Genomic DNA, 22,701 nt, shown 5'->3' with positions numbered 1-22,701 from the left:
ACTGTAGTCCTGTACTTGAGTACACGTGACAGTAAATCTAAACTAGCTACCAAGGAAGGGGAGGTTTCACAGGGAACACTGCAATGGATGCTGTTGTAAGGACAGGGCAAGAGAGGGCCCGCAGCGGACAGCCCCATACGCCCGCACGGTTCACCCCTCACCCGTTAACCACCTCCCTCAGCCCAGTGCACCCGCACGGTTCACCCCTCACCCGTTAACCACCTCCCTCAGCCCAGTGCACCCGCACAGTTCACCCCTCACCCGTTAACAAGCTCCCTCAGCCCAGCGCACCCACACAGTTCACCCCTCACCCGTTAACCACCTCCCTCAGCCCAGGACACCCGCACGGTTCACCCCTCACCCGTTAACCACCTCCCTCAGCCCAGTGCACCCGCACGGTTCACCCCTCACCCGTTAACCACCTCCCTCAGCCCAGGACACCCGCACGGTTCACCCCTCACCCATTAACAAGCTCCCTCAGCCCAGGACACCCACACGGTTCACCCCTCACCCGTTAACCACCTCCCTCAGCCCAGTGCACCCGCACGGTTCACCCCTCACCCGTTAACAAGCTCCCTCAGCCCAGGACACCCGCACGGTTCACCCCTCACCCGTTAACAAGCTCCCTCAGCCCAGGACACCCACATGGGTCACCCCTCACCCGTTAACCACCTCCCTCAGCCCAGGACACCCGCACGGTTCACCCCTCACCCGTTAACAAGCTCCCTCAGCCCAGTGCACCCGCACGGTTCACCCCTCACCCGTTAACAAGCTCCCTCAGCCCAGTGCACCCACACGGTTCACCCCTCACCCGTTAACAAGCTCCCTCAGCCCAGGACACCCGCACGGTTCACCCCTCACCCGTTAACAAGCTCCCTCAGCCCAGGACACCCGCACGGTTCACCCCTCACCCGTTAACAAGCTCCCTCAGCCCAGGACACCCGCACGGTTCACCCCTCACCCGTTAACGAGCTCCCTCAGCCCAGGACACCCGCACGGTTCACCCCTCACCCGTTAATGAGCTCCCTCAGCCCAGGACACCCACACGGTTCACCCCTCACCCGTTAACAAGCTCTCGTTGACCACACACGTTCCGCTGATCAGTACGGCGTCACACGGCATTATCATGCCATTGATCGGGATGACGATGACATCGCCGGGTACCAGGTCGGTGGAGAAGATTTCCTCCGTTGCTGTGAACACGAAAACACAAAGAGGAAATAAACGACCAAGAATAGAGGGGGAAAGAAACCAGGAACGCTTCACCCGCTGCCTGTCCTTCCCAGAGCCGGAATTAGCCACCACGAGCGGACTTGAGGGAAGGTGGCGGCTCGGTAAGAGGCAACGTGACGAGAAACCGTTTTGTAGAAGTGCCGACTCACTGTTGTTGCTGCGGTAAACCCTCACTCGAACCACGTTGTGGGCAGCCACCATGTCGTGGAGGAGGACGTATTGCTGGGGGGGAATGAAACAAAGGAGACTGTTCAGAGGGTTTCTCACGGTGCCTGAGCTGGTTTTCTCAGCTATTCACAGGGAGCTGTTTACCTTTCTCACAGTGTATAGGGAGGTACAGATGGAGACGACAGACATGAAGACAATGGCAGACGCGTACAGGTAATAATCATCAAAGGACCAGAGAATCACACTGAAGACTTGGAAAATGTAGAATGGATTCAACACCTACAGAAAATGAGAGAAGTACAAGATGGGTTACAGTCAGTGTCAATTCCTTCTACCCTTCTAAACTGAAAGTAAAGCTTTCTCCACACAGTCCCCCAACAAACATTCCCCGGGCAGGGTCAGTACGGGGTTAGAAACAGAGTAAAGATCCCTCTACCATCAACACTCCCAGGACAGGGACAGCACAGGGTTAGATACAGGGTAAAGCTCCCTCTACACTGTCCCCCATCAAACACTCCCAGGACAGGGACAGCACAGGGTTAGATACAGGGTAAAGCTCCCTCTACACTGTCCCCCATCAAACACTCCCAGGACAGGGACAGCACGGGGTTAGATACAGAGTAAAGCTCCCTCTACACTATCCCCCATCAAACACTCCCAGAACAGGGACAGCACGGGATTAGATACAGAAGTAAAGCTCTTGCTACTCTTGTCCCCATCAAACACTGGTAAGACAGGGACAGCACAGGGGCACACACACTGTAAATCTCGGTCTACTTTTAAACTAAAAGAACTTTCAATTTAAGCTTCCTTAAGCGTCAATAAAGCTCCCTCTACTCTTAAATTGAAAATAAAGCTCTTGCAACTCATTTAAGCTGAAAGTGAATCTTCCGCAACACTGCCCTCATCAAACACACAGACGGTATTGAGAGAGATTGGATACAAATACTGAAAGGAAAATTGTTCACACTCTCATTAATTACAGGGATGTTATTTTCCCGAGCCCAGATACCAGGCCCTGCTTTATGGAATGTAGACTTTTATCAACCCCATCACATTGCTCCCTTCCCAAACCTGCTCTGCCCTCTCCCTTTAGCTCAGCAGAATGCAGCTGGCAGGAATCATAGAGTCCCTGCAGTGTGAAGCAGGCCGTTCAGTCCATCGAGTCTACACCAACCCTCCCTGGAGCATCCCATCCAAATCCACTTCCCTACCCTATCCCTGTAACCCTGCATTTCCCACGGTTAACCTACCTAACATACACATGCCTGCACACTATGGACAATTTCTCATGGCCAATCCACCCTAACCTGCACAGCTTTGGACTGTAAGGAAACCAAAAGACTTGGAGGAAACCCACGTAAACATTGAGAGAATGTGCGAACTCCAGTCAGTCACCCGAGGCTGGAATCAAACACAGGCTCCTGGCACTGTGAGGCAGCAGTGTTGACCACTGAGCGACCGTGCCACCCAAAGGTCAGATGGTGATGCAAGTTGCCCTGCCATCTCAGAGGCCTGCATGCTGCAGCCGTGGGGAATGTGGCCTCCCGCTCACCCTCTCATTTCCTTTTAACCAGTTCACAGGGCTCAGCAGAACCACTGGATAAAGGGCGCAAAGTTCTGTTCCCAAACGCCTTACCTCCTTTATCAGGAGTCGAGGGATTGAAGGCACTTTCACGTCAATCTGATTCTCACCATAGAAGAGCTTCCTGTGAAGATAAAACATTTGAGAAGCTGGAGTCAAACCAGTGCCCTCACATTAAAGAGCCCCACCAAAAACACCAGTGAGAACAATGCACACCACCCCGAGGTACCCCACCAGAGATAGATATCTTGCTCCCTGCCATCCTCCCAAATTATTGTCCCATCTCCATCTCCTTTTCCAATCCAAAGTCCTTGAATGTGCTGTCATATGTCATATGCATCTCCGCCCTCGAACCCCACCCCTCCAACCACAACAAGGACAGAACCCCTCAATCTTCACTGTCCATCCCATCAGGATACATCGCATCATCCTCTGCCATTTCCGCCTCCTACAGACCTCCACCACCCGGGATATATTTCCCTCCCCCCACCCCTCTCCTCTCATCGTCGTCCAAATTTCCAAAAGAGCTTTCCACACCCGTCAGAGATTTACCTGCTCTTCCACACATCATTTATTGTATCCACTGCTGCCAATGGGGTCTCCTCTACTTTGGGGAGACGAGACGCCTACTTGCGGAATGCTTCAGAGAACATCTCCGGGACACACGTACCAAGCAACCCCACTGCCCTGTGGCCCAACGCTAACTCCCACTCCACTCAGGAAATGCAGATCCTAGGCGTCCTCCATCGCCAAACCCTTACCATCACTTCCACAATACAAAACCATGACCTTCACCAACAGAAGCACCACCAACAGCCGGCTCAATGACGACAGGGTCAACACGTTAGGTGTCACAATACCAACCACTCTCTCGTGCACCTCACCTTCTGCAATTATCCACAGACATGGAGAGACGGCCAACCTGAAAGATGGGAAACACTTCAGCCTACGTGGCCTTCAGTTCAAAATCATTCCATCATCCGCCATTAGGTGAGCTCTATTGAATCCTCGGAAGAGTGAGCCATCCTCAATCCCAAGGTCTCCCCCACTCAGCTGAATGACCTATGCCAGCTGCCTGTTAAACAACACCGAAATGGACACGCCCTCTCTCTCTCTCTCACCTCTGAAATCACATCCAGCTCGAGGACTCTGAGATTTCAGTTTTCAGGCCTCTCAAAGACATTCCCAACCTCCAATACTCACCCTCAGTGCCAGGGCCTTTGGTGCAAAGCTCCTCAGTTCTGGAAGCCTCAATCTAAAAACTTCTCCTGCCTGCCTTAAGGTGGCCCTCAAGACTTACCTCTCTGACCCAACATGTGTGTATGTGCCCTGATGTTGCCTGAAAGGACTCCGCGTCACATTTTATTTGTTGGTGCTGCCGTGAGATGCCTTGGGCTAGGTCAATGCCAATTTACGTCGCTGGAGCAGAGGGAGCAGCCCTCCTGTCTCTGAAGCCCGGCCCAAACCATCACTATGGCCGCCTCAGCGTGCGCGCACGTACCGATAGTCTTTGCTGGTTGTGGGCAGAGTGGCACTTTGACACGCTTGGAGTGCTGAGCACAGGATTCCCTCCTCCAGCGCTGCCAGTCTCTGGAACGCCTGCCCACGCGGGCTCCACATGTACTTGATGTTTTGATGGACGAAATAACGGATCTAATTTGCAAAAAGAAAGGGGAGACATGTAACAAGGTCAGGAGTGGCGTAAGCGGTATTTTGTAATTCACTGTCACCCCTGCCAAAATCCCAGCAGCACCTCAGCCTCACGTGGCAGCCTAGTGTGCCACTCATACTCCTATCGCAGATTGAAATCGGGAGGGGAAATTTCAACAAACCCACCCTCAGCCCTCCCTAACCCTGTATCCAGGGACAATCAGCTGAGATCAGCTCACTTAGCCCCTCTGGCACTTATAATAATCCGACACAGTTATAAACCTCAGTGCTGAAAATGTGTTGCTGGTTAAAGCGCAGCAGGTCAGGCAGCGTCCAAGGAACAGGAAATTCGACGTTTCGGGCATAAGCCCTTCATCAGGAATGAAGGGCTTTTTACTCGAAGATATACCTCAGTGCCACAAGGCACTCGGGCGTTTTCCTCATTTGATTACACTCCGCAGCACAGTTACACTCCAGGGAAAATCCATTCTCCTACTCCCAGGAATGTCCGCACTACATAGGCCCAATGCACCACAGTGGAAAGGGGCATAAGTTTGAGTTATGAGGCGGTTCAATGAGTCTCAGCGTGAAACAGTGCGTGGGAATGGTATGTACGATGGACATGAGTTAACAAGGAGGGGTGATAGATGGCGGCAACTTGGTGGTTTGGATTTTAGGAGGAACAGGAGCAAAATGTTCAGTGTAGTAATCGCCAGGTCTCCAAACTCCAATCCCTCCTACATTAATCTTGCATTTGTCTCTGTCCTTCAAGACGACAGGAAGAAGATTGTTTAATAGACTGGCTTACGCTTCTGTTTAACATCTGGATTACAAGAGGCAGTAACGATGCCAAACGAAGTTATGGTTACAACACTGGGTATGCCCCAATGCACTGTCCTGTCCCATCTCGATCAGAAAGGAGTGCAAACAAGAAACCCTCAATCTGACCTGAACTCTTTCCACGTCTGGAGTCTCGCGCAGCAGGTCCTTTTCACACTCCGAGGGCTCAATCATGACAGAAGCTGCACTGCACACAGGTTCCTCATCACGGCTGGGGAACAGCGCTCCCAGGGGATCGTAGCCCGGAGCCTCCATGAACTGCACCCTGACCCTGAAGCACGTGCGGAACTCATCCTGCAATTAAAAGGAACGTTAATTAAGAAATACTCTCGTCCGTCAGAGAATGCCTGGGTGCAGATGGTGGTGTGAACTCTGCTTGCAGTACTGCCGATCAGCTGTAGGTGGCCCTCTGACTTTGTCTGCATCAGGTGGAAGCCAATTTGCAGACAGCAAGCTCCCACCAAGAGTGGTGAGGTGATGGCCTTACAATTTTTTAATAACGTTTACTGAGGTGAAGAATTATGACCTAAAATGTTACCTTTTCAGAAGCAGTGGATCAAAAAGGGCAGCTTTCTACAATATCTCACCTCTCCCGAGTGGCTGTAGGCATCACTTACCGTGGTCCAAAGCAGCAGAACTGTAGCATCTCGGAGCGAGACTTCCCTGCACATCCACTTGACGCTCCACTCAGGCATCCAGTAGAGAACGAGGAGCAGCAGCCCGCCACTGCACACTGTTCCTACACCAACCAGGCCCAGCTTCCACCAGCATGGCTGGTAACCCACCACTTCCTGTGGCAACAGGAGAACAGAGTCAGCAGAATCCAGTCAGGCCGAACGCGGACTCAGCTCAATGCTGCGTACTGACCCTCCCCAATCCCTCACGCAACCCTAATCCTCCCAACCTGAACCTCTGCATCCTTACATCTACCATTCCCAATCACTCAAGCTGCTCCAACTCGTCACTCCCATCCGAAACCTGATCCTCCTCAACCTTCTCCAACACGCCCTCCTTTCCCATTGCCTGATGTGATTCCAACCAGACCCCACGATCAGAGACTCCGCAACTCACACCCAACCTCACACGACCCTGATCCCAACCACCAACCTTTGCAAGCCACACTCCTTTCCAAGCCCTGTGAGCCCAGCCCTCCCCTACGTGATCCTGATGACCCCTCCTCCAACAATCACCCCATGCAACCCAGCTCTCCACTAATTATCTCAAGTACGCACACCCACTCTCCCACAAAACTGCGGTTTCCACAACCATTCCCTCACAGAATCCCTACGGTGTCGAACCAGGCCATTCAGCTCATCAAGGCCACACTGACACTCCGAAGCGCACCCCAGCCAGACCCACCTCATCCCTGTAACCCTGCATTTCCCACAGCTAACCCACCTAACCAGCACATTTTTGGACTGTGGGAGGAAACCAGAGTACCAGGCAGAAACCCACGCAGACACGGGGAGAATGTACAGACTCCATGCAGACCATCACCCGAGGGGTGGAATCGAACCTGGATCCTTGGCGCCGTGAGGTACCAGTGCTAACGGTTGAGCCTGTCCTCATCATCACTCCCCTCCTTACACCCAAAACCTTCACTCCGCCCTCCCATCAACACCTGCCCAACCTCCTCCCATCCTCTTCTTTTAGAATCACTTCTGGCCCAACCTCACGGATTCCCCCAGCCCCCAATTCTCTCTCAATCTCTCCATGTGAGAACTGGGGTTGATCGCCCACCCAACTCCAAGCCCACACTCCCTGCCCATCCACTGCAGCCTCATTCTCTCCCCTCAGCAACTTCTCGGCCCTTCACTGCAACCTACCAACTGCTCCGCCTGGTCCACAGACCAGTGCTGCCAACTTTGCCCCATCAGCACCATCCTCACCCAGGACAAAGACCGTAAGTGCAGAAGCAGGCCATTCAGCCCACAGGGTTTGCTCTGCCTCTCAACCAGATCATGGCTGATTTGGTCATCTTCAACTCAACATTCCTGCCTTTTACCCACAATTCCTTAGTGATATCCTCGGACATCCTGACTGACCCTATTCCAAAGCGGTCAAGAGTTCCACAGATTCATCGACGAAATTCCCACTTGGATGTTTTGAATGGGTGACAACCCCTTACTCGGATTATGCCACCTTCCCTTCTCTCTCTTTCTGCTCCAAGCGCGGCACCTGGGGGATCTCTGACTCACCATCTCATCCTCACGCTCCGCGTTGAGGTATTTCTTCTCCGTTCTTTCCATTTGTCCCTGTGTCGCACCAATCTACGGCCCCACCGCTGCAGCCCTGCGGAAACAACGCAGCACGTCAACCCACAGCAGGGAAAGACGCAACTGGCGGCAGTTTCGTCACCTCTCAATGAGAGGAAGAACCTGCCGCTCCACATGCAGCGGCCATATCCCAGCAAAGGGAACAGCCGCTGTGCGGTGTAACCAACAAACAGCACCCTTGGGTGCTACTGGAGGGGATGCAGTGCCGATACATCAGAATAAAGCAAGGAGTTGATTAAGTTAAATCCAATGTAGAGATGCGTAGAGTGATTCATTTTTGTAGGAATACTGGACGGAAACAATATAAAATAAGGCCTACAAATCTAAAGAGGGTGCTGGAGCAGAGGGACTCGGCCGAGTATGTGGCAAGATAGGTCGAGGCAGGAGGTGATAAAAGAAGTGCCGGCGACAGCATTAATGGGGGAGATGGAGTACAAGAGCAGGGAGTTAATAAACTGGTGCAAAAATGCAGGTTTGGCTTCAACTCTGGGCGCTGTGAAGGCATGTCAGAGGTTTCAGAAAAGATTGGAAACAGGGATGTGGGACTTCGGTGATGTGGGCAGAAGCAGGAAGTGGGAGTGTTTCTTGAAGATGTTCGTACGGAATATCTAACCAGGAACTGTATTCCAACCATGTAAGGGTGGCATGTGGCTTAGAAGGCGGCAGGGGCATTAAGTACACGTCTGTGCAAATCCGTGGGAGAGGTGCACTTGTTTGTTTCCACATTTTCATGTCACCATAACCCAGCGTGTGTCACTGACCTTGCTATGAAGGGGAGTTGGCAATGAGTCAGGTGGAGCCTCCAACTGACCTGAGGGAGGGGGGTGTTTTGTCGCAGGGATTGCTGGGAACGGAAAAGAACCAAGAGGGAAATTAAAAACAAAAGCTGCCTGCTGAGATCTGAAACCCGCTGCCCCAAACCAGCAATCTGATAGGAACTTTCGAAGGGGGAGCTGGGAAAGTACTTGGAAGGGAAACATTTGCAGCGATATAGCGACTGAGCAGGGGAAAGAGTGGGTTTTACTGGATAGTTCCTTCAGAGAGCCAACAGAGACAGAAAGTGGCCTCGTGGTATTATCACTGGACTGTTAATCCAGAGACCCAGGTTCAAATCCTGCCACGGCAAATGGTGGCACAAAAATCAAATAAAAATCTGAAACTAAGAGTTTAATGGTGTCAATTGTCAGAAAAACCCATCTGACTCACTAAGGTCGATTGTTGGAAAGACCCATCTGGTTCACTAACGTCCTTAAGGGAAGGAAACGGCTATCCTTACCTGGTCTGAGTCTACACGTGACTCCAAACCCATAGCACTGTAGTTCTCTGGGCGATTAGGGTCAACAAAACCTGACCCAGCCAGTGATGTCCATGTCCCATGAATGAATTTTTTTTTTAAATGGCTTTCCTATCATTCATGGAGAGAAGATTGAAATAGACAGAGAGAAAAATGAGAGAAATAGAAGGGTTTTTCTTCATAATTGACCAAGGATTCATAGTCGTCTATTAGACTCCCAGATATTTGTAGAATTCAAGTTCCACTATCTGCCATGGCAGGATTTGAACTTGTCTCTGGATTAATTGTCGAGAGTACGGTGCTGGAAAAGCACAGCAGGTCGGGCAGCATCGGAGGGAGCAGGAGAATCGATGTTTCGGGCATATGCCCTTCATCAGCCCTGATGAACAGCTTATGTCCGAAACATTGATTCTCCTGCTCCTCGGATGCTGCCTGACCTGCTGTGCTTTTCCAGCACCGTACTCTCGACTCTGATCTCCAGCATCTGCAATCCTCACTTTCTCCTCTCGAGATTAATAATCGAGTAATGGTACCACAGGATAGGAACCTGGCTCAACCAGAACATGTGGGCGGCACGGTGGCACAGTGGTTAGCATTGTTGCCTCACAGCGCCTGAGACCCGGGTTCAATTCCCACCTCATGCAACCGACTGTGTGGAGTTTGCATGTTCTCCCCGTGTCTGCGTGGGTTTCCTCCGGGTGCTCCGGTTTCTTCCCACAGTCCAAAGATGTGCGGGTCAGGTGAATTGGCCATGCTAAATTGCCCGTAGTGTCAGGTAAGGGGTAAATGTAGGGGTACGGGTGGGTTGCGCTTCGGCGGGTCGGTGTGGACTTGTTGGGCCGAAGGGCCTGTTTCCACACTAAGTAATCTAATTACCAGGATCTCTGGATCAATAGTCTAGTAATGGTACCACTTGACTGCCTACAAAGGATGGAGGATCTGAATTCTTTATAAACACAGACCCAACCCCTTTCTCAGTGCTGAGGGCTTGGACATACATATCGAGTTGGCTGCACGGGTGATTTACTGGTGGTGGTTACCAGTTGGATACGTCACGTTGATCTGGTGGTGGGTAAGCTGTGTGGTTGTGGGAGAGCGCACTTGCGGACTGGAGAAAAGACAGACAAAGTAGAGCCCCCTTGATTTCCAGCGGGAGCGGCCCTGCCTGAGCCAGAAGGCCCAGACTCACGGTGCATCTGCTCTGGAGGTTTGCAATGACACTGCTGCACAGCTGGATTAGAAATTATGTAAAGCAGGCCTAGTAAAAACAAAAGGAAAATCACAGTGAGGGGAACAACCATTCAGTTGTGTGTCAGAGCACTTCTAGACATAGGGGGGTGGGAGAAAAGCAAAGCAGGCCCAAGGCTCTTGGTGTGGAAGGCAGTTGTAGAGGCCTCCAGGAGACCTAGGGTCAAGCCCCAGAAGATTTACTGGTGGTGGTTAGTAGTTAAAAGCAAAAAAAAAGTCACGATTTGGTGATGGAAAAACCAATTGTGAGAGACAGCACTTCTGAATGGATGGGAGGGAGAGGTGGGTGGGTGAGTGATGTTGTGGGTGTCTCCCTACACTAAGCCCAGGAGGCCTGAGATCCAGTCCCACCTGTTCCAGAGACTGCCATAACATATCTTGAGCAGCTTGTTTGGAGAGGAAGAAAGAAGTCTGTGAAGCAGACCCAGGCCGTTTCCCTGGAGATCTAACGGTCAGCATTTTGCCCATCCTGGTCATGGAAAGAGAGTTTATGAAAAGGGACGTTGTGGTGCAGGAGCAGCGCCCCTAACTCTGAACCAGGAAGTCCAGGTTCAAGTGTCATTTGCTCCAGAGGTATGTCAACATCTTTAAACTGAATTATTAGAAAATATAAAACAATAGTAGAGCCACAGGCTGAGACTAGCCTGCGTGTGCCATGAGTAGTGGCTCTAGTTTGGTGTTTAACAATTTTCAGTCAGACTTCCCGAGTTATTATATCCCTGTTACTGTGCCAACCGAGATCCTGCACTGAGAGTGTACCACAAGGAAACAGGCATGGAATGGATACAGGAAGCAAAAATACATCCCCCCCCTTTCCCAAACTAACCCATCCTCTGGTGGGCACAGTCAACTGCCACCCCCTTCACGCCCACATCTCCTCGATCAAACACTCACCCCCTCTGTTCCAGTCTCTATGTCAGCTGAAATGCTGCCACTGCACGTCCCAGACCCTTTCTTGAGGGCTCGATCGAAGGATTGCCTGGAAAGAGTGGACAGAGAGAGAGAGGCAATTAATGTTAGTATGCCCCACTCGTCCCCAAAGACAACACATTGCCCACCTCGCAGCCCCCTGCGCTCAGTCAGCAAGTGCAGGGGAATCTCCCTTCACTGGCTTAGCCATACTGCAGGTGGCTCCCAGCATCAGGCCAGCCATTTTGTGAACAAAAGGCAGCCATTTCGCCCACTGCATAAAGTTGACCATAAAAGGTTCTCTCAGCTTACTTGCCTAATCATCAGAATTGGCACACAGCTGAGAGATACAGCCCACTGGCTATTAATAGAACGTGGCTGTGTCAGATCTCAGCTGTTATTTGTGTAACTGCAAGTCAGTAGGAGCCAGCCTGTGAATTCCCGTCACCCTTACTCACTGCCTGGCACTTACACATCAAACAGCGACAGCTCTCCCTGCACAGCTTCAAACCAATGCCCAGCCACAAATACCTCCCCCTCAGGGCAGCTTGTCACAGCCAATGGACTCAACCAGGTACCGAGCTGTTCGACCACATGAGACCTCATGGGCCAGGAGAAAGCACAGCCGGTGACTGAAAGTTTGAGAGACGAGACGCTTGGTCCGAAGCAGGGAGGGCAGCGGTCCAGACTGCATGGGCTGGGGTTAGAGGGAACTTTCAGGGGAACTAATGAAACACCAGCCTATTCCTTTGTCATTAATGGCTCCTGCTCATGTCCCACACAGTCCTCCTCTGCCAGGCCATCAAGGCCTGATCCCACACCCATCACTGACTTGACCAAATAAGTAGCTGACCTGAGGAAGGATTCAGCCTTTGTGGGTCGGAGCCTGAGCAGTTTATTTCATGGCAGTGTGGAGGGGAAGCAGGGGGCTTTAACAGCTTACTTAGGAGCATCACTTGCGGTGTGGTTCCCCCAGTGCAGGGTGCTGCCCTTGACAGCGTGTTACGGCTGCCGCACTCACAAGAGACTTTTGCCTCCATTTTGGGGAGGCCTGGGGGTGGGTGTTACAGGAAGAGGAATCCCTTCACACACTCTCACACACCACTCTCTCACACACACACACCACTCTCTCTCTCTCTATCACACACACACACACACACACACACACACTCACGGAATTGAAATGGATGTGGGAACAGCAAACCTTGATTGAAACCAGATTTCCCTCATTACGCCAAGACACTGACCATCAGGTGCAGACATCACCTAAACATCTGAGAGAGGCAGAAGTCACCCTCCTCTGCGTAGACCATGACTGAACTGACATGGATTCCAGAGGTTCGAGGGAGTTGGACTAATGAGGCGGAAAGGTAGGCACGGAGGCAGGCACTAAAGCTTGGGGGAGCTTCTGCAGAGTGCAACGGGGGAACTGGTCTCACAGTCTTCGGTCTTGTAAGCACAGAGCACCTTTGGCAGGGTTAATGTCTGACATGGAACACAAAGAGTAAATCGCACATGGGGTGCAACTGTACTGAGGGACCTCAAAGTGCGAGATGCCCTCGGTAGCAAATCTCAATTTTATTGCATGTTCTGCACTTTAAAATATTTTGGAATGTACTTTTCCAAACTTAGAGTCATAGAGATGTACAGCACGGAAACAGCCCCTTCGGTCCAACCCATCCAGATATCCCAACCCTATCCAGTCCCACCTGCCAGCACCCGGCCCATATCCCTCCAAACCCTTCCTACTCACATACACATCCAGATGCCTTTTAACGACGAAAGTATATTTTTGGAATTAAAAAGCGTATTATAGAGCCATAAACACTGATGTTTGAGGACTATGGAAAAACAGGGGGGAAAAACCAGACCTCAAGGAGTGTGGTGGGGGTGAGGGAGAAAGCTGGAGACAGGTCAAGTCTGTGGAGGGGGAGGTAATGCGAGGTAGGTGAGGAGAACGATGCACGGACTTCAAGGCAGGAATAGATTTTGATGTGCAAGTGCATGTGGCTCCCATTCTTTGGTTTGGGTGCTCTCCTCCCTCCTCCTTCGCCCCCCCCCCCCACTAAATTTCTTCACAGGGTTCCTGCCCCTAATTCACCCTCAAGGTGGGACAGCGCTGCCTTTTTAATAGCATTCACGCAGAGCCTCAGCAGCAAAGACTGCTTCAGCTCCCCACTCTTCCCAGTGAGCAAGATCCCAAGACCGAGGCAGTCTGGAGCAGAGTCACTCATTATATAAACACAGCCGTTAACAGTGGCAGGGAGTAAAGCACTGGAATCCGTCCAATAACTTGTGATTAATGATTCAACGTGTCACGGGCTCGCTCTAATTGAAGACAAGCTCTCGTTTTCTGCAAACTTCCCACTTCCCTTTCTGCTCATTTTCCCAGTTTTCATTCTCATTTTACTGCAGGACCCCAGGTGCCCCCTGCAGCAGGGGTCGACGGTATCTATAAATACAGTTACGGCCTGAACGTGGGGACAGGTCACCCAGAAAGCAAGAAATGCCTGCAGCAATTGCAGTTACAGGTGCAGACGCAGACAGTTACAGATGCAGCAACTACAGCTACAGGGGCCAAGGATACAGGCTGTTGCCTGTACACTCACTGTACTCTGTGACCTACCCGGATTGCAAGGTCAGAAACAGTTTGTTGATGATTGGACAACGTTCAGCGCTATGTACAGCCCCTCAGATGCTGAAGCAGACCAGAGCTGCATGCAGCAATACCTGGACAATATTCAGGTCTGAGTTGACAACAGATAAGTAATATTCATACTATACTTGGGTGGCACAGTGGCTAATGTGGCCTCACAGCACTAGGGATTCGAGTTCAATTCCAGCCTCAGGCTACTGTCTGTGTGGGGTTTGCACGTTCTCCCACTGTCTGCGTGGGTTTCCCCTGAATGCTTCGGTTTCCTCCCCCAGTCCAAAGATGGGCAGGTTAGGGTGCATTGGCCATGAGAAATTGCCTCTCACTGTTTAGGGATGTGCAGGCTCGGTGGGTTAGCCATAGGCAATGCAGGATTAAAAGGATAGGGTAGGGGGAGTGGGTCTGGGTGATGTGCCTTTCAAAGGGTCAGTGTGGGCTTGATGGGCAGAATGGCCTGCTTCTACACTGTAAGGATTCTATGATAAGTGCCCTTTCCAACAAAGAATCCAGCCAACTCTTTTTGATGTTCATTGGCATTCCCATCACCGAATCCCTCATTGTCAACATCCTGGGGTTATCACTGACCCAAAACTGGACTTGCCATATAGATACTGTGCTACAAAGGCAGGTCAGAAGCTGGAGGTTCTCCAGAGGTAGTTCATCTCCTGACCCTGCAAAACCTCCCCACCATCGACCAGGCACAAGTCAGGAGTGTAACTGAAACAGCCACTTGCATGGATGGGTACAGTTCCAACAAAACTCAAAAACGACCTCAACGCCATCCAGGACGAAGCAGCCCGCTGAATCAGCATCTCGTTCATCAGCTTAAAACTCCATTTACCATCCAGAGGAAGTGCTTGCAGTGCGTACAAGATGCACTGCACCAATTCATTAAGACTTCGCTAACAGCACCTTCCAATCCCTTGACCACCATCATCTAGAAGGACAAGGGCATTAGAGAACATCATCACCATCTGCACGTTTCCCATTCACTATTGTTGTTCCTTCAGTGGCACTGAGGCAAAGTCCAGGAACTCCCGAACAGCACTTTGACCCTACGCTACACGGCATTCAGTGGCAGCAGCTCATCAATTTCGTAATGGGACATTTACAACATCTACAACCCATAGACAGACAGAGAAGTGATATTTCCAGGAAGAAAATGTTATCAGCTGCTTCCAACAAACCACTTAGGGTTTCGCAAGCTAAACCCTCACATGGAGACTGCCGGCAGACATTCTGCCGTTGGGGTGTAAGGAGAATGGACAGGTAAAGGCAAAGAAATAAAGAAGAATGGGGAAACAAGAAGGGGGGGGGGGGGAGAGAGAAACAGGAAGATGGAGAGAATGAGACAAACAGACGATACAATCTTCATTTTCCTAGCACTTTTCTCAACCACAGGGTGTCCCAAAGTCAATCAACTCACTACATTTTGGTGCGTGGTTCCCGATGTGATGCAGGAAATGCACACAAGTTCCCACGAAGGGTAACAAAGCTAACGACCAGATAGTCTGCTTTCCTCCATAAGCTGCCCTGCTTCAAAATAGTGACTGTGGCCTCGCTTACATCCTCCCAGCGGGACAGGAGACAGCCCGGCTTATTGTCTCAGTGACAGTGCAGTCAGCAACGCCAGGGAGCGTCGGCCTGAGTTACATGCTCAGGACTCAGGGGCAGGTCAATCTGACACGCAACTTTACACAACTCTGCTCTGAACCCTTCGTATCGACAGAGAGGCAGCAGCGAACTGGCACATCAGAGCTCCAGGATCGGGAACACGTTTTCCTACAAACAGGTTGCATTTGCAATTTTGTTCCGGGTGACGACAACCTTTTTATTTAAACCAAACAAGTCAAATTTACATCCAGTCACTCCAGTGAGATCAAGGGACATGCCGAGGTCCATACTGCTGAGCTACATCACTGTGCCCTAGCCCAGGGTCCCATCCTAAGCCAGGAGACTGGCACTAGAGACTCAAGCACGTAATCCAGTCAGAGCGTCTGGTGCCAAATTTCATGTGAAACTTTAAATTGTCAGGGGGGTATTAAAGATCCCACGATTGGTTTTACAAACAAGAGTGGTGGGGTGAGGGGAATTCATTCCGGTGTCCTGAACAATATTTATCACCTAAACCAACCTCTCAGAAACTGATGGCCCGGTCGTGGTGACAGAGCTGTTTGTTGTGCGTCACAGTTAGGCTGACACTCTTCCCAGCAGTGACTACTGGTGGCACGGTAGCTCAGTGGTTAGCACCGCTGCCTCAAAGCGCCAGGGACCCAGGTTCAATTCCAGCCTCAGGCCACTGTCTGTGTGGAGTTTGCACATTCTCCCGTGTGTCTGCGTGGGTTTCCTCCGGGTGCTCCAGTTTCCTCCCACACTCCAAAAGATGTGCAGCTTAGGGTGGATTGGCCATGCTACAGTGCTCAGGGATGTGTAGGTTAGGTGCATTAGTCAGGGGTAATAGCAATAGGGTAGTGGAATGGGTCTGGGTGGGTTACTCTTCCAAGGGTCTGTGTCGAATCGTTGGGCCAAATGATCTGTTTTCACACGGTGGAGATTCTAAGATACTTCCCCTCCAATCAAAAGAAAAAGCACTCCAGCAGCTGCAAGGTGCTTTAGGACCTTTAGAAGTCACAATGAGTGTCAGAGGAATGAAATCTATCTGCTTTTACCAGGGGCTAAACCGTGCCTGCCCGTGCGAGTCTGCGGGGGTAGTAGGATGGACAAGGCGAGATGTGGAAGCATGTCCGGTCGTGACTTTCAAAACAGGTGATAATGCTGAAAGGGAACCTTTTGCAGGACTGCGGGGAAAAGGCAAGAGGGAGTAGGATCACCCGTGGGGCTCTTGCACAGCTCCACATGCACACACTAAGTCGAATGGTCTTCCCCTGCATGGTAATCATTGTACCGTTCTGCATCTGGGGAGGTCAGGAATCAACGCCACAAGTCAGTACTGGCAAGGGAAGGCAGAACACCGGCCACACAGACAAGAAAGGAGGATCGGGGGCAGATAAAAGGCGGCAAGCAAACCCAGCACGGGCCATCCAGCACCAGACAGAAGCACTGCAACGCACCTGCTTAGTTTGGGATATTAGTCTCCGAGGCAGTTCCCAAAAGACACTCCGGGAGGATGATGGCTCCCGACTCCCGGCTCTCCCCAGCTTGCACTCTCTCGGTCTCTGAAGCTGAAAAGGAGCCGTGAGTAGCCACCACACAGTCTTGTGGCACAGCACAATTACAGGAGGTCCACAAACAATGCACACAGGGGCCAGCCCTGCACGACAATAAGGCCTTCAGGGAAAAGAAAGTGCCTCTCCCTGCAACAACTTCCTTGGGAACATGATGCCATTTTATCAATTCTCCAAAAAAAAAACAGTGCACCTTGACTTTTGCACGAGCAAGTGTATTGGTGGAGGTCTATTTTCGTTTGAGAAAACGCTTTCCGTCTGCATTCCAGCGATAGAGCCAGTTTCGCCTGAAACAATTGCCTGGCCTATAACCAGCTCAACGAGAAGGTAACAGTTGGAGCTCTGCTACAGCAAAAAGAATGCAAACCAAGCACGGTGCCACACCAGTCAGTGGCTGCACAACAAGACCCAGGCAGTAGGAAAGGGAAAGGAGCCAAGAAGGACACTTCAAGAAAGGAGGCTGAGGGGAGTGGGGGTGGGCTAATTCCTTTTCCCCAGTCCACTCCATGGGAATTTGGAATCAGTTCCATCTCATTTCAACACACAAGCGTGAATGGTGACTGGTGGCAAGCTGTTCTACACCAGCAGCATCACAGCTGAAATCAAACTGTCCACTGCCATCGGGGGCACCCTCTCTCCCTTTCTGTGCAGACCCCCTCCAGTACTGGCTGCTCACCCCCACCCCCTCAGAAGGTCAGAAGCGCAGCTAAGATTTACAAGCACGCTGGAGGGTTTGAGCTATAGGGAGAGGCTGAATAGGCTGGGGCTGTTTTCCCTGGAGCGTCAGAAGTTGAGATAATGACAGGCATGGATAGGGTGAATAGACGAGGTCTTTTTCCCAGGGGAGGTGAGTCCAAAACTAGAGGGTGTAGGTTTAGAGGAAGAAAGGAAAGATTTAAAAGAAACTTGAGGGGCAGCTTTTTCACACAGAGGGTAGTGCGTGTATGGAATGAGGTTCTGCCACAGGAAGTGGTGGAGGCTGATAGAATTACATTTCTAAGGCATCTGGATGCGTACATGAATAGGAAGATTTTAGAGGGATATGGGCCAAATGCTGGCAAATGGGACTAGATTAATTTAGGATATCTGATCAGTATTGATGGGCCGGATGAAGGGTCTGTTTCCATCTCTATGACTCCACTAATTCATTCACAGTAAAGTTCCACGAAAAAAAAATATAAACCAGTGATATGTTTTCGTGATGTTTGGCTGAGGCATAAGCATTGGTGCCAAGACACGGACGGTGGCGGCGATGATGGCGGCAGAGGACTCACTCTTCTTTGCAGTATCATCTGTGCCATCTGACTGAACAGGCTGGCAAAAGGTAGCACCTCAGACACTGCAGCATCTCACCTCAGGGCTCTCTGCTTCCTGAGTCAGAGGATGACCACTGAGTCAGCTCAGGATTGTGACAGATCGACAAGCAGGACAATCAATACATGGAAGGGCAGATCAACTAACCAACTGTGAGGCAATTAATTCGTCACCTCAAAACTATTCCACAGCTCGCCAGATGGCGACAGTAAGTAATTGACTGAAAACTATTGAGAACACAAACAGAATTCAGGGCAATCATTTAAGACAGAAGGATTCTGAATGTCTGACCATAAATATTGCCAGGATAGAAACTCCAGACTGAGTTTAAAAACTAAGGAAACATTTTGAAAATAAAATTGTTTGAGGGGAAGGGGCAAGGGAGGGCGTGTTAAACCAAGGTATTACTTTGAGGAAAAGCAGAGGCGTTTTTAGACCTTCTGACCTCCTGAGCTAACATAAACCATCTCGCCTGCACTGGCGATGGAATGGCATCTGGTCATTGTCACAATGCTATTTGCGAAGATCCTGCAAGCTGGCAGACACACTTTCCACACCACAAGTGACATTCAGTTGGGTACAGTGTGTTTTGGGAGGCGCTAGAGAGATGCAAAATGCTTTGTGGCAGACAGCTGGCACCAGCCAAATGGTTTCTTTCCATGACTTTGGGGAAGCGACTCTCGACATCAACCATCAAATAAAAATCAGGAGGAAACTTGAACCCTGCCTCGGGTGAGTCATGCCCGTTCAAAAACGTATTGCTCATTTCCTCCGGGAGTGTGGGAGTAAATTCGGCAGAATTTTTCCTGAATGAGTTGCAGGTTCTGACCTCAACTCTCTCGGGTTATTGGCTACAGTAGCCACACTAAGATGCCATAATCCCCATTTCTTTCTCTTCCACATCACCCAGTGCAGCTAGAAGGATTGTGCAAAGGAAGCCCAGGATCAACTCACTTGGGAGCTTGATCTGTGGGGCAACAGATCACCCAGGGTAAGTAAATCCCTCACAAAACCAGAGATCATCACACACAAGCAGAGAGGAGGAATGACAGGGACTATCTTCACATTCCACGACCCCAACACCAGGGAGAATGCATTCGGAGGCAACTGCATAGAGTGTGGGGTCAAAACTGAAGTCATGAAGTTGGGAGGGCCTGAGGAGGAGTTGGTAGGACATAGAGAAGCTTTGGGGGATATGCAGAAAGAGAACCAGCAGTGTGTGATGACGGAAATTGTCAAGGCTGGGTGCTGGTTGGGAGAAACTGGCAGGTCCGGGAGGTAGGGGGAATAGGCTGGTTTGGAGGTGGCGGTAAGAGAGATATGGCAGGAATTGGAGTTGGGGGTGGGGGAAGAGAAATCATAGGACTGGCATTTGGGAGGATCAGCAAGTCCTGTGGATGGCATGGGGTGGGTGAACAGGGAGTGGGGAAGGGGATAGGCAGCTGCTGGCCAGAGTGGGATGATGGAAGGAGGAATTGGGATGTCTTGGGAGTGGGGGCAGGGTGATTTCTGGGAGGACTTGGGGTGAGGGTACGGGTGTGAGGGATTAGCAGGATTGAGGTGGGGGAAGAGGAAAGATTGGCAGGACTGAGGGTGGACATGGAGGAATTGAGAGGACCAGGGAGGTGATTGGCTGGGGGAGTGGGGCAGGCAGGGAGAGACTGGCAGTTGTGGAGGAGGGATTGCAGGACTGCGGCTCAGAGGCGATGGCAGGACTGGAGGTGGGGAGGGAAATGCTCAGGGTGAGGTGGGATGGTGGAAATAGAATATTCTGAGGGTGGGGCTGAGGGTTGATGGGGGTGAGGGTGGGGGTTGATGGGGGTGAGGGTGGGGGTTGATGGAGGGTGGGGGTTGATGGAGGGTGAGGGTGGGGGTTGATGGGGGGTGAGGGTGGGGGTTGATGGGGGTGAGGGTGGGGGTTGATGGGGGGGGGTGTGTGGAGGTTGATGGGGGGTGAGGGTGGGGGTTGATGGGGGTGAGGGTGGGGGTTGATGGGGGGTGATGGTGGGGGTTGATGGGGGGTGATGGTGGGGGTTGATGGGGGGGTGAGGGGGTTGATGGGGGTGTATGTGGGGGTGAGGGTGGGGGTTGATGAGGGGTGGGTGGGGGTTGATGGGGGTGAGGATGGGGGTTGATGGGGGGTGAGGGTGGGGGTTGATGGGGGGTGAGGGTGGGGGTTGATGGGGGGTGAGGGTGGGGGTTGATGGAGGGTGGGGGTTGATGGAGGGTGAGGGTGGGGGTTGATGGGGGGTGAGGGTGGGGGTTGATGGGGGTGAGGGTGGGGGTTGATGGGGGGGTGTGTGTGGAGGTTGATGGGGGGTGAGGGTGGGGGTTGATGGGGGTGAGGGTGGGGGTTGATGGGGGGTGATGGTGGGGGTTGATGGGGGGTGATGGTGGGGGTTGATGGGGGGGTGAGGGGGTTGATGGGGGTGTATGTGGGGGTGAGGGTGGGGGTTGATGAGGGGTGGGTGGGGGTTGATGGGGGGTGGGTGGGGGTTGATGGGGGTGAGGATGGGGGTTGATGGGGGGTGAGGGTGGGGGTTGATGGGGGGTGAGGGTGGGGGTTGATGGGGGGTGAGGGTGGGGGTTGATGGGGGTGTGTGTGGGGGGGATGGTGGGGGTTGATGGGGGTGAGGGTAGGGGTTGATGGGGGGTGAGGGGGTTGATGGGGGTGTATGTGGGGGTGAGGGTGGGGGTTGATGGGGGGTGAGGGTGGGGGTTGATGGGGGTGTGTGTGTGGGGGATGGTGGGGGTGTGAGGGTGGGGGTTGATGGGGGTGAGGGTAGGGGTTGATGGAGGTGAGGGTAGGGGTTGATGGGGGGGTGAGGGGGTTGATGGGGGTGTATGTGGGGGTGAGGGTGGGGGTTGATGGGGGGTGGGTGGGGGTTGATGGGGGTGAGGGTGGGGGGGTGTGTGGGGGTTGATGGGGGTGTGTGTGGGGGTTGATGGGGGTGTGAGGGTGGGGGTGTGTGGGGGGTGAGGGTGGGGGTTGATGGGGGTGTGTGTGGGGGTGAGGGTGGGGGTTGATGGGGTGGGGGTTGATGGGGGTGGGGGTTGATGGGGGTGGGGGTTGATGGGGGTGGGGGTTGATGGGGGTGTGTGGGGGTGAGGGTGGGGGTTGATGGGGGTGGGGGTTGATGGGGGTGTATGTGGGGGCGAGGGTGGGGGTTGATGGGGGTGTATGTGGGGGCGAGGGTGGGGGTTGATGGGGGTGGGGGTTGATGGGGGTGTATGTGGGGGTGAGGGTGGGGGTTGATGGGGGTGGGGGTTGATGGGGGTGTATGTGGGGGTTGATGGGGGTGGGGGTTGATGGGGGTGTATGTGGGGGTTGATGGGGGTGTATGTGGGGGTTGATGGGGGTGTGTGTGGGGGTTGATGGGGGTGGGGGTTGACGGGGGTGGGGGTTGATGGGGGTGTGTGTGGGGGTGAGGGTAGGGGTTGATGGGGGTGTATGTGGGGGTTGATGGGGGTGTATGTGGGGGTTGATGGGGGTGTGAGGGGGGGTGAGGGTGGGGGTTGATGGGGGGGTGAGGGTGGGGGTTGATGGGGGTGTGTGTGGGGGTGAGGGTAGGGGTTGATGGGGGTGTATGTGGGGGTTGATGGGGGTGTGAGGGGGGGTGAGGGTGGGGGTTGATGGGGGTGTGAGGGGGGGTGAGGGTGGGGGTGTGAGGGGGGGTGAGGGTGGGGGTGTGAGGGGGGGTGAGGGTGGGGGTTGATGGGGGTGTGTGTGTGTGTGTGTGTGTGTGAAGGGTCTCCCCCTGGGCCTCAGGCCTGTTCCCCCTCCCGCCCCCGCTCTTACCCGGATGAAGCTCCACATCACATGGCATTGAGCGGCCCCACACTCGGCGACGGCGGCTGCTCTCACTGCGGCGCTCCCTCAGAGGGCCTCAGGCCTACACTCTCCGCTTCCTGGGTGGCGGTGGCCGCGATCGCTCTCTCTCTCCCTCCTCCTCCGGCGATGCTGTAACCTGCCGGCTTTGGGCCGTTGGTCACTCGAACCTTCTCCCTCCCTCCGTCCGTCCGTCCGTCCTGGTCCTGGTCCTGGTCCCGGTCCCGGTCCCGCCGACGTCCTCCAGCCCCGCCCACCCCGCTCAGGCTCCGCCCTCTTCGGCAGATTGCTCCGCCCCTCCCGTCACCTGCGTCCGCTCTCCGCGCAGACCCTGCCCCCTCCACGTCAGTCGCGCCCCCTCTCCGCTTTTGCCCCGCCCTCCACGGCTCTGGCCCCGCCCACACCCACGTCAGTCTTGCCCCCTCGCAGTTTATGCCCCGCCCTCCCCAGCTATAGCCCCGCCCCCTCCACGTCAGTCTCGCCCCTTCTCTGCTTTTGCCCAGCCTCCCCGGCTCTG

The 22,701-nt window shown here is 53.0% G+C and overlaps 1 protein-coding gene across 1 annotated transcript in view; it reads right to left on the bottom strand.

The window, feature by feature from the left end:
- The window catches only part of LOC132835130 (polyamine-transporting ATPase 13A3-like), a 69,755-nt gene extending 47,329 nt beyond the window's left edge, over window positions 1-22,426 (bottom strand). The window contains exons 1-10 of the mRNA XM_060854449.1: window positions 22,155-22,426; window positions 11,189-11,273; window positions 7,675-7,768; window positions 6,094-6,267; window positions 5,585-5,770; window positions 4,488-4,639; window positions 3,041-3,110; window positions 1,546-1,680; window positions 1,383-1,455; window positions 1,062-1,193 (exon numbers count right to left, since the gene is read on the bottom strand). Of these exons, the coding sequence (XP_060710432.1) occupies window positions 1,062-1,193; window positions 1,383-1,455; window positions 1,546-1,680; window positions 3,041-3,110; window positions 4,488-4,639; window positions 5,585-5,770; window positions 6,094-6,267; window positions 7,675-7,725 (973 nt within the window). The 5' untranslated portion in view covers window positions 7,726-7,768; window positions 11,189-11,273; window positions 22,155-22,426. The remainder of the gene's footprint in view (window positions 1-1,061; window positions 1,194-1,382; window positions 1,456-1,545; window positions 1,681-3,040; window positions 3,111-4,487; window positions 4,640-5,584; window positions 5,771-6,093; window positions 6,268-7,674; window positions 7,769-11,188; window positions 11,274-22,154) is intronic.
- Between the last annotated feature and the right edge of the window lie 275 nt (window positions 22,427-22,701).

This window comes from Hemiscyllium ocellatum, chromosome 44 (genome assembly GCF_020745735.1).
Source record: "Hemiscyllium ocellatum isolate sHemOce1 chromosome 44, sHemOce1.pat.X.cur, whole genome shotgun sequence".
Taxonomy (NCBI): domain Eukaryota; kingdom Metazoa; phylum Chordata; class Chondrichthyes; order Orectolobiformes; family Hemiscylliidae; genus Hemiscyllium; species Hemiscyllium ocellatum.
The sequence above is the reverse complement of the archived record's forward strand: the minus strand, read 5'-3'. Positions and strand labels throughout refer to the sequence as shown.